Below are 12,500 nucleotides of genomic sequence, written 5' to 3'. Positions count from 1 at the left end.
TCTATCTACATCTATTTGCAATGTACCAACATACCTATGTATATCTCCACATAATCTGTTCTAAAACCAGCACATGTCTACATATACATTCAAATATCTGCCTACTACTTGCAGCCATGTTAACTCGTTCTTTCACCCGTGCCGCCGCACCACGCTGAGCGACTACGAAAGTAAACCATACACTGCGGAGCTCCAGCTGGATGTCGGGAAATAGTGCAATTGTAGTCCCCCCGATTTACCTGAAAACAAAGCGCATTTGTCAGGCTTTGGAGTGGTAGTCTGACAGTGTATATATCATCTCCCACCCAGCATTGACTCCGCACTTCATCACTGGCACAGACAGGGTAAGGTTCCGACTGAGCTTGCGTTTGCTAGAAGGTTTGAAAAGATTTTGTGTCACGGATTGGGAAGGCGAAAGCTTATGATCGTCTACAAGAATCGTTTTGGACAATTCGAATATGCGTTGCACAGTATTGCTTTTCGTGGAAAGGAAAACTGTGGACCCCTACCACGTACTACTCAAAGAGCATCACCACATGAAAGCTGCAATTGAGTATCATGCTGTGACCACGGCGACTCAGACATGAACCTACCGTTGAAAGAAGTATTGCTTTAGTCTCAAATAGTCTGGATGCAAAAGATTTCGTGCATGTCACAGTAAATGTTAGTTGTAACTAATGATTGATACATGAGTGAAAATAAAGTGTGGTACTTATGCACACGTAGTATTGCTATAAGCAGCACTATAGAATGAAACATTCGGTAATATAAAAACAAAATTATTGCCCGCAATTACAGTCAAATAAAAATTGTCATTGTTATCAAGACACCATGGTGCTGAATACCCCACGGCCATTACCACAACCGGAGGAGCCGCCGCATCATTCACGGCCTTGGCTCTCGACGTGACAGCTTTTCTCCTCGTGGCCGGGGCGATTGTGTCCTCAGCGGGAAGAAAGAAGAGGGACGTCGCAGCTGGAACGCTGACTGGTGCGGAAGAACGTTTCCTTCGGGAAGTGTTACAAGGTCTTGATTTTTCCTTTATACACAGAAGTTTGTTTTAACTGCGAATTTTAATATTTTTTCGCCCACTTTCCTACATTTAAAGAATCCTTACGTAAAAAGTGTAATATCGCCATTATCTCCTTCAGGTGCAGTTTTGTCTAACAAAATTTGCGACTATACTGATAATTTTTTACCATGGTTACACCCATACCCCCTCCCCCCCCCCAGATCGAAAAATAGCCTTCCCAAAAATGTTCTCCACGTAGGTGCTGAGGACCTGGATGACGCTGGCTGCACGGCCTGGCCCTGTGTGAAGCCTCCAGGACCCCGCCTGAGAAGAGGACACCCGGGTCACACGGCCGTCAATTGAGATCTCCGGTGAGGCAATTAATCATCATGTTGACACCTTAGACGTGTACAACCTGCATATTGACATGCTTTGCTGCTAGCTTGAACCTCCTCGCGGGAACATTAACATGTATAGCAATTAGCTTTCAATATATAGCAATACATTTGGATTTACAGAGTTAAAACGTATGATAAGCCTATAAGGCATCAAGGCCTTGAATTCCGACCCTGTTGAAAGCCCCGGATTCGCAGACCCCTACATGATCAGTAAAAATGAATATAATTTGTGCTTTGTCACGAGTAGTGACTTTGGGTATTTAGATTAAAGAAACAAGTTCCTACTTTTTTATAGGAGTAAACATTCGCAGTTGTCTGTAAATCTACCATTAATTCCTTGAACCATCGACAAAAGTTTCACCTGATGTAACTTCATACGCCGATATGCACCTGGCTATTTTGACTTGATCTGATCTAAATCAGTACGTTCATTTAAAAAATTAATCTAATTTCAGCCCTCAGACAGGGCGCCCAGTAGCCTGGACGGACAAAACAAGCCTAAAATCAAAGTACCATACGCAGCCTTCATTGGTATATGGGCGGGGCTTACAATCGGCAGCCAACCAATGCAAGTGTTGATTCCGGACATGCCCCCCTCCGTCCGATGACTATCAAGGCCACTGACCAACAAGAGAAATGCCGGTGGAAGTCCTCTCAGCAGCAAATTTTCGTCAAAGTATAAGCGTTTATAGTTGTAGAGTGAAAATATTGTTTGTCTAGTAGTAAGGGAAACCCCGATGTCGTTTCATATGAATGTTTGTGCATTAAATTATTTTAATCTGTATTTTGCATAGATTACACGGTTTTATATTCATTATTTCTTCTTTTGAAAGCCTATATACAAATAGAATTACAATTACAGAAAATGAATGTCGTTGCGTCATATCTGTTGCGAGATTCGAGATTTGTACTTTGAAAATTATAGATTAATATTTATAAATAGGATTTATTTTTTGGTGTTAATACAATACCCTCAGTTGATGAAAGAATTCGTTCAATTTAGTACCATATCTTGACGAAGATCGGCAAGGACGCAAAAGTACACAGGCATGTATTTCACCCCAAGTAGCTCCTACAATTGTAGATATTAGGCTTTTATATATATAGACTAGAGATATATAATATATATTATATATATATAATATATAGATAGATAGCTATATATATATATATATATATAGCATTCTTAACTCTAAGGCTTTATATGAACTCAATCTAGATACCATATGGGTGTTCCCCATGTGTCTGGGGCGTCCACTTAAAGGGGGGTATGGGGGGTGGTTCACCCCCCTAACTCTTAAAAAGCCCGTCTTTTTGCAGGGCAAAAATCTGAGTCGGCAGGGCAAATTTTCTGGTATTATAATTTATTAATTTTCTACCAAGAATACGATATATATAATACGGTTGTGGTCATCGGGTACTTATAAAAGAGATGAGGAGCATTTTCTTTTTCGTGATTTGCAGGGCAAAAAAATTATTTTTCAGGGCAAATTTGCCGTCCCCCCACCAACTCATAACATGAAGTGACGCCCCTGCATATTGTAACTGGGGGGAAAGAAATCTTTGACCATGGAGATCTGGTCGACAGATGAAACAAATTTGTAAGCTCAGCAAGAGTTAAATTCCAGTAAAGTTTAGAGCTGTACCTTTCACCAAAGTTTGGATGATAAGAACCCCGCTGGTGATGTTATGAATTGATTCACTATAGTCCAATATATCCATACATATATAACTATATATATGTATATCTATATATATATATATATATAATATATATATATATATATAGATATATATAGATACATAGATATATGAAAAGGGAAACGGCACACAGGTAGAAAAATGCCAAAAAAAGAGTAGTAAAAAGGTGGAGAAGAAGCAAAAGGTAGGAAACAGGGATCGTTGGATTAGTTAGTTGGTGCGGGAAGGGAAATTGGTGGAATCGAGAGAGAGGGTACGACGTCGAGAGGAGATGCATGCTTGATTCAGGGTTACAGGCTCTTCAAACTAGGAGGAGCAGAGGGCGCTTGGGGCTAGCGAAGACCCGCATTGGTGGATTGATGAGCAAGGAGAGTAGGTTGAGGACAAAGGAGTAGATATGGCATCCATAAATCTGAGAGTGAAGAGGATAAGGTAAACATGAAGAGAAGGAGTTTGCGATCTGAGCCCCAGGATATATGGGATAGACTTGTAAGAATTCGGAGGCGTGCAAGCAGCGAGCTTTTTCTTTAATGTAAAAGATATGGTCTTGCACGGACAATTTGGAATAAAAAAATAAATGAAGCTAAGGAATATGCCAGAGGAGCGGTATTGAGGGGAGCGCCATATAAGGAAGAGGGGAGTTGGGGACCTAAACTATGCGGCGAGGGAAAGGATGGAGAAAGATTGGAGGTAGGAAAGCGGAAGCCAGGTCAGGGTCTAGGCAGATATTGCAGGACGGAAGGACATTGCGAGGTAAATGTGCCAGAGGCGAAGATGTTTAAATCATCGCAGTGATGATCGTGTCTGGTGGTAAAACTGAGACAACGTCATTAACGGCAAAAGAAGGAATAAAGTGGGGCTGAGCACACGGCTTATGGGAGCCTTTCGAAATGAGGAAAGAATGGTCATGGGAAAGAGGCATTTTGACCTGGAAAGTCGTTGGAGAGGAAAGACTTTATAAAGACACCCATCTTTCCGCGTATGCTTAGGGAGGATAGTGTTGAACATGGTCAGCCATGTGGTACATATCCTTTTCTAGATCAAAGAATATGGCTAATACGGATTCAGACATGCAATGCAGATTTAATAAGGTTCTCGAAATAAGCAAGGGCGGTCAGCTGTACTTCGGTACGGAGGAGGAAACCAAACTGGGAAAGAGAGAGAGGATATGTGGAGTCAAGATACCACAGTTAATAGGAAGGAAAGAGAGGAAAATGGAAGGTGTCGGGGCATACGGTAGTGAATACCGTCAGGCCGTCAGAGTCTTGCACTGTAAAGCAGGCATCCGAGTTCTGAGGAAAAAAATGAGCATTATAGGACCCAGCAGAGGATAGGGTGAAGATGCTGGGGGGTGCACTCCCTGAGGGTATTAATAGAAGAGAAGTGTGGAGAAAGGTGAGAACCACTATAACGGGCAGAGAAATAGTAACCTAGTTTCTTTAGCGATTGGAGAGGATGAGAGATTAGGAGTATCTCGAATTAGAGACGGGAGTGATGGGTGTCTGTTTGATGATAGTTTATGAATCCGGAGCCAAACAGCTGAGAGTCGATGTAGACGATGTAATGATGAAACATAATTTCCCCAGTTATTGCTTACTGTTCCGGATTGTACGACGAAGAAGCTCTCTTAGAGAAGATAAGGACTGATAGTGATTATGGGTGCCTCGTTTGTAGCGGTAACTGTTCCAGGCGCACGTTTAAGCGAAGCGCTTTGGTGCAACGGAATTCACCATTGGACACATTTGGAGGTTATAGAACTCGAGGTTCGTAGGAATGGTGCTGTATAAGGCAGCTCTTAGGACTAAGTTGTGAAATATTGTATCATATATGATATGGACGAGAAAGGGAGGAAACGGTTTAGGAATAGTAGAGTGAAGCCAGTCGGTCTATATCAAAGCACCAAGCGTGTTATGGGTTAGGGAGTGGTATATTGAAGTCAGGAGAAAGGAGAACTGGAAAGTGGTACTATAGGGAAAGTGGTCTAGAACTGACCAATGGAAATCCTAAATGAGAGAGAATGGGAACATAGAAAGAGGTCGAAGCATGAAAAAGGATTGGTGCGTATGTCAAAAGTTGTGTGGGGCGCTCTGAAATAAGAATTATAAGTTAGTTGTTGGAGAGGAAGCGTTCTAGGGATCGGGCAAACGGGACGTGGGTGATAGAATCACTCCAAAGAATGTAGGCAGTAATTAAAATCACCTAACTACGAGGAAAGGTGGCTGGATTGGGAAATTAGTTTCAAAGGGCAACATAGCCTGATGGGAATGGGATGGAAAGGCAGGAGAAGTAGACGGAAATAAAAATATGATCCAAACGGCGAAGATAGATGCTAATAATGTGTAGGGACAGTCGTTTTTGAAAGGGAGAATATGACATAAAGGTGTTTTTCTGATGGATAAGTACAGACGAGACATAAAGGAGGTGAAGAAGAGACAAAAAGGTAGTTGGTGAATGGGTATAGGAGGATGTGTAAAGCAAAGTCTCTTAGAGGAGATAACGGAGGGGTTATAGGAAGCAAAGGATAGACGAAGAAGGTTCAGGTCGTCGGAAACTAAAAAAACGCGACATATTCAATGTAAGAGAGCTATTACTTTAGTTGATAACGGTTCACAGTGCGTGTTGGAGAATTGAAGGGGGGAGGAGCTAGGAGTGAGATACGGAATGAGAGGGGAAGGTTTTGTATCGGGAGGGGTGTCAGGAGGGGATGATCTGGGGAAGGGCAGAGTTGTGACAGAAGGGATCAGTGTATCCAGAGAGAGAGTGAAGCGGATAGTGGGGATGGAAGGAGGATTTATGAGGTGGAGCTGGAGTCTGGGGGAGGCCTGTGTTGGGAGGGAGTAGGAGGATAGGTGTACGGGCAGAATATGAGTAGGAGGATAGAATCGGCAGTCCACTTGAGAGTGGAGGGAGCGGGAGTTGTGGAATTTGAGGCCCTTTTTCGTGTGAATTGGACTCAAGTAGATAGAAGAAAGAGGGAACGTTGTCTGTCTGCTGCGGGTAATGCAGGGGTGGGGGGGACGGTGTTAGGCCAGCATAGGAGATTGGGATGTCTAGATTTAGAATGGACAAAAGAATTGATGAGGACCGTCGAGGTAGAAGAGGAAAGTCATATGTAGAAAGGATAGGACAGGGAGGTGTAGGAACAGCTGGAGGCAGGGGAGGGGCGAAGAGCGAACAACATTACTGGAGTCGGAGGAAGAGAAAAACCACGTCGGCGTGCTCCTGTCGGCTTCACATAAAGTGATTGAGACCATGTCTGAATATAAAATATAGATCCAGCATATAATACATACATACATACATACATATAAATATATATATATATATTATATATATATATATATATATATATTAGATATATATCTATATATATATATATATCATCATCAAGGGGCTAAACACCGACGGGGGTGCATGCGTCGCATGGGTATTTCGTGGGTTCATCCACAGGGAACAAAGGCCATATAACGAGTTGGCGATAATAGATTACACAAGTAACAACTCCTATCCCAGTCTCACAGTGTAACCGTCGGTTGGACACGTGCTCCTGCCAAACTGTTACCGCATGATACGGCGATTGGACTTATTACAAAAGGCATCAAGACGAGACTCCAACCACTGATAGATCCAGGTTTGCTTCCATCAGAGCAAAACTGGCCAGTATAAGGCCTTGAAGGACACGTAGCTTGGGTCCTTCTGTATAGTACCGAGATCTCCAAACGCTCTATGATCCGAGTTCATGCTCCTGTTGCCAGACCAATACGTCTATTGACTTCTTGGTCTGACAGCCCAGAAATATGGACCACGCTACCAAGTTATGTAAAACTCTCTGTAACTTCAACGTCCTCGCCGCAAACATGGATCAACTGAATGGCTTCCCCTAACAGATCCTCAAAGTCCTGAATCTTGGTCTTGGTCCAGGAGACCTCTAGGTATCAAGAGTGACTCCAGGGACTCAGATAGGATAGCAACATCAAGCAAAGTCAAGTTCTGAGACCTTAATATTGCCTAGTGTTACTCCACACTGACTTTGGATAGTAGCTCTGCCCATTATCCAGTCAATACAGGTGTTGAAAAGTGTTGGTGCAAGGACACGCCTTGCCTCACCCCTGAATTAACAGGGAAGAAGTACGACAGACCACCACCACACTTTACAGCACTTTCAGTACTGGTATAAAGGCTTGCGATTATGCCAATATATATATAAATATCTTATTATATATATATATATTATATATATTATTTAATCTATATCTATATCTTATCTTATCTTATCTATCTTATCTTATCTTATCTATATCTATATCTTATCTATCTATATCTATATACTAAGCTAAGCTATAAGTAAGCTAAGCATAATAAGCTAACTAATGCTAATGCTATATCATAAATATAATATAAATCATAATATAGATAATATATATAATATATATAATATAATATAATAGATTAATATAATATATATAATAATATATATATATATATATATAATATAAATATATAATAATATATATATATATAATATATTATAAATATATATAATAATATATGATTAATATATATATATAGATATAATATATATATAAATATATAATATATAAGTAATATATATATATAAATATATATATATATAATACATAAATAATACATACATAATACATACATACATATACATACATATACGTATGTAGATGTATGTATAGTATGTAATGTATGTAATGCGTATGTTAATGTAATGTATGTATGTATGTACATACATAATGATATGTATGTATGTATGTATGTATGTAGTATGTATGATATGTATAATATATATACTAATATACATATACATATATATATATATATATATATATATAATATATATATATATATATATTATATAATATATATATATAATAATATAATATATAATATATATATATAATAATATATATATTTATATTATATATATATAATATATATATATAATAAATATATATATATATATATTATTTTATATATATATGAAATTACATATATTATATAGTATTATATATTATATATATATATATATATATATAATATATATAATAATATATATATTATATATAATAATGATATATATAATATATATAGATAATAATTTAATATATAATATAATATAAGATATATATATAGATATATAATTATATATAAAGTATTATAAATAATATATATGAATATATAGTAAAATATTATATATAATAATATATAAATATATATATATAAATATATATATATATATGAATATATATTATATATATATATATATATAATATATATATAAATATTATATATATATATATAATATATATATATAAATATATATAAATATATATTATATTATATAGATATATATATATATATATATATATATATATATATATTTCTTTATATATATATATATATACATGTATTAAAGTTTATATCTGCATATATGAGACAAACTCTTGAGCCTCTACTCTTTCTCTATTTCAAAGTTGCCCAAACAGTCAAATTCAGAGGCAATGAAAGTGCACTTATTCTAAATAAACTGCAACACTTCTAAGAGTCTGTATGTCAATACAAGCAACTATTATTTATATACCTCTGTAACAATCATCTTTCCAAACAATCTTATGAACACAATATTGTAAATTTCCCTCAGAAGTTGAAGCAATTAAATATACATGTTAAATCTTTCTATATTGAACAATGCTATCTTGCATGTTCACAAACATACACAAAATCCCACACACACTAACCTTTACCAATACACTAAATTTTGATAAAACAAGGAAAATATGTGAAGAAATTAGTATACTTTAAGCCCTCAGGAATTTCAGGCTTTTTGGCATCAGTAAGTTCCTTAGCAAAGAAATTAATATTATAATTCCATAGAGAGTGAGGAACATAATTACCCAACTAGGATATATAGTATACAGTATCATGACAATATAATTTTTAATCACAAGTTAACTGAAATAAAGTGACAGGTTAAAGAAAAAACTATTCAAATGTATAAAACTTTATCACATAGAAACATCCTTTACCATTTTGAAACACACCCATGCAAGTTTGACTAGAAGTGCTGAAATAAGAAGTACAAAGCTCAGTATGATATATCTCTCTTGCTTGGCAAGATCTTCCTTCAGCTGATTCCTCTGGGTACTGTCGAGGGTGTCCTTTGAAGTTTCAATTAAACCTGACACCTTGCCCTTTGGTAGAGGTTCTGATATGGCTGGAGATACAGGTTTTGATGCTTCACAAGGCCGCCCTTTCATGTAGTGTTTGCCAGTTTCAATGATCTCAACTTCAACCATTTTACCCATGAAGTCACTATTTTTTGGTACTAGTACCTTTAAAAAAAAAAGAAATAGTAGCTTGTATAAAAGGAACCTAAACATTAAACTTAACAATACTCCTATAAATGAAGTGATGAATATGATAAATAAATACCTACACTATAGTTAAATCAATAAAAGCACATTCATTATGATACACAAAAAGCAATAGCTCATTTTTTAAAAAGTTTTACATATTTTCACATAAAAATTACACATTTCCACTTCTCATCTTTATTTTTTTCTCTCTCATTTCTTTTTTTGTCTTTAACAAAGAAATTTGGTTACTACACATAAAACAAATTAATGGAAAAAACAAAAGAAATCGTACCTGCTCATAAAACTTATTGTGTCCAACCCAGTGTTCCTTATCATGAGCTTCTTCAGTTACTAGGACAGTCTGCTTTTCTCCTAATTTATGATCATATGGTCTATACGACTGGAATAATTCCGTCAGCTGTCTTGAACGATTTTTCACCTGAAGAAATAAGTAAGCTTTGTACTGACAGGATAATAATGTGTCAAGGTTTAAAGAGCTAGCCTCAACTAAAAAGAATTTAGAGTGAAAAATTTCCTAAATTCATTAATAATCATACAAACTGAAAAGGTATATGGTATACATTAATACTGAATAATAAAGAACTATATTGTAACCCCATAGATGGCTCTACAAGTGTTTATTCATAAAAGAGTCAATTGGTAGACCTTGTAACCACACCTGATTTCACCTTTCCTTGAGTTTGCAGGAAAAATGTTTTTTAATTAATGCTATCAATATTGATGCTGTTATTATTATTATTATAGACATTATAATTATAATAAGGTTATTAACATTACTAACAGCAATATAAAATACCAAAAAATCTTTATGAAAATCTAGGAAAAGGGTAAACAGGTGTGATAGGTAGTACTCATAGTTGGCTCATTGGTGACTTTGTACTTGTGGAACCAGTTGTATGTAAAGACAATGAATAAGCTAAGTCCTGACTGGGCATGGCATGTACATAATGCTATCCCCAGTGGCAATGAGTTAAGTTTCAAATAAATAATAACCAGCAAACCAAAAACAAAAAAGAAGTATGGCTTAAAAATGACTAATTTCAATAGTAAATCATAAGCACTAAAAACTAGAAAAGAAAATTTTAAATTCTCAAATTTTAATCTAGTAAAGAGTAAGTGATATTTGTGAAGCCAATAAATTTAGATAAGTTACTTTCATTAAAGTGCAAGTAAGAAAATGGTGTGACCAAGTTTGTTTACTCCCATATACAGTATTCATGAACTTGGGGAAGAGGAGAAGCAAAAATGGTAAAAAAGTTAACAGCAACATCACGCAAACTTCAGGAAATGACATTAAAGGGGTCAGGATGTGAATGAGCAACAACAGTGTTGAAAGGAGTTCAGTACTTTAGTGGTAGTTTAGTTCTATATGCCTTCTCAAAAACAATAATAGTAATGAAATGAATAGAATAAACATGAAATTATCTGACTGCAAGCCATTAGACTTGCATTTTTGTTGATGACAATGCTAATCTCTGACAATTTGAATATGTTTTATGATGGACAAAGAGTAATGACTTGAGCCTTAACTAAAGCATTGAACTAGAGCCCTTTTCAATCTTTCACTTTCTGCAATCCCACTAGGAATATATAGTACGTAAGAATACCTGAAGCTAAAAAGGAAATGATATGTAAGTATGCCTGAAAGGAATCTGAAATCAATATCTTTTAGTTATGATAAAATATTACACAGTATCTGTAAATCTGGCAAATTAGCTTAAATAACATCTAACAGTACTCCACCATATGTACCGCTAAAATAAAAGCAAAAATATACTTCATTGTGAAAAGTAAATAACAAAAGATTGTGGATATATATCAAGATGTGTTATATAGTATATTAACCTTATCCATACAGCGACTCCCCAATAAACATGACAACTCTAAGACAGAGTTTCCATATTGTCTTACCCAGTCAGATGCCATTATCATCCTTGGTACATCCTGGATAAGAACTTACCTTAAGCCAGAGTATCAGTATAGTGGGATGATTTAGTTTAGGAAGATTATATAGTTATCTTTATATGTTCCATCTCTTCCTGCTGGAAGACTGGGCCATCAACACCCTCTTTATTCATTATGAACCCTGAGATCCTTTTGAGGGAATTCATATTATGTAGACTAATAATATCCAGCATGTACCATTCATTAATATATATTTTTTTTATCTTCCACACCATGATAATACAATATAAATATTACCTCCTTTGTAGGTATTCTTTGCATCTTGGCAGCAGGAGTTCCTGGCCGTGGATAAAACTGATTGATGAATAAGGATGGAAACTTATAACGTCTACACAGTTCTATAGTCTCCTGGAAATCTTTCTCAGTTTCTGTAGGAAAGCCACAGATTATGTCTGTTGCTATTGTGATACCTGGGACTCTGAAAATTAGATATAAAAACAGATAATTAGACACAGATCTAGCATAGCACAGAAAATTATCATCTTAGCCTGGAAATAAAGATAAAGGACAAAGGTTTGGATTATCTAGTCAATTTGCAAAATTGACTAGGTAAGGTGGACTAACTCAATGCTTTCAGGGATGACATGTACATACATGTAATGTACCCTGTGAATTTGGTTTATTTACTGTCTTTATAAATAGATGGTTCCACAAGTGCTTAGTCACCAAGGAGTTAATTACTAGTACTACCAATCATACCAGTTTACCCTTTTCCTTGATTTCTGGAAATTTTCGCTTTTATTTTACCTTGCTATTAATAATTATAATAACACTATAATAATTCTAATATCTTTAACAATAATAACGTCAATATCAATAGCATTATGCTGAGTAATTTTTTTTTTCTCCTAAAAACTCAAAGAAAGGGAAAATCAGGCGAGATCACAAGGTCTAACTGATTCCTTGTTGGCTGAGGACTTAAAGAGTCATCTATGTACAGAGATATTTGACAAACATAACTAGAATGAACATAACATTTTCCAAGGTTAACATGATTTCCAATAGAGTATCTAAAGAAAA

General features: G+C 35.9%; 1 protein-coding gene and 1 pseudogene across 2 annotated transcripts in view; one reads left to right on the top strand and one right to left on the bottom strand.

Moving 5' to 3' along the window:
- Positions 1-631: 631 nt before the first annotated feature.
- Positions 632-2,672, top strand: LOC119580653 (annotated as a pseudogene).
- A 6,451-nt stretch (positions 2,673-9,123) lies between these two features.
- LOC119580993 (threonylcarbamoyladenosine tRNA methylthiotransferase-like) overlaps positions 9,124-12,500 on the bottom strand; it is a 10,634-nt gene continuing 7,257 nt past the window's right edge. For both annotated transcript variants that reach the window (XM_037929249.1, XM_037929250.1), the window contains exons 9-11: positions 11,718-11,898; positions 9,787-9,933; positions 9,124-9,470 (exon numbers count right to left, since the gene is read on the bottom strand). In XM_037929249.1, coding sequence (XP_037785177.1) covers positions 9,144-9,470; positions 9,787-9,933; positions 11,718-11,898 — 655 coding nt within the window. In that variant the 3' untranslated portion in view covers positions 9,124-9,143. The remainder of the gene's footprint in view (positions 9,471-9,786; positions 9,934-11,717; positions 11,899-12,500) is intronic.

This window comes from Penaeus monodon, chromosome 14, assembly GCF_015228065.2.
Source record: "Penaeus monodon isolate SGIC_2016 chromosome 14, NSTDA_Pmon_1, whole genome shotgun sequence".
In the NCBI taxonomy this organism is placed as follows: domain Eukaryota; kingdom Metazoa; phylum Arthropoda; class Malacostraca; order Decapoda; family Penaeidae; genus Penaeus; species Penaeus monodon.
This window is presented reverse-complemented; position numbering and strand designations above follow the sequence as displayed.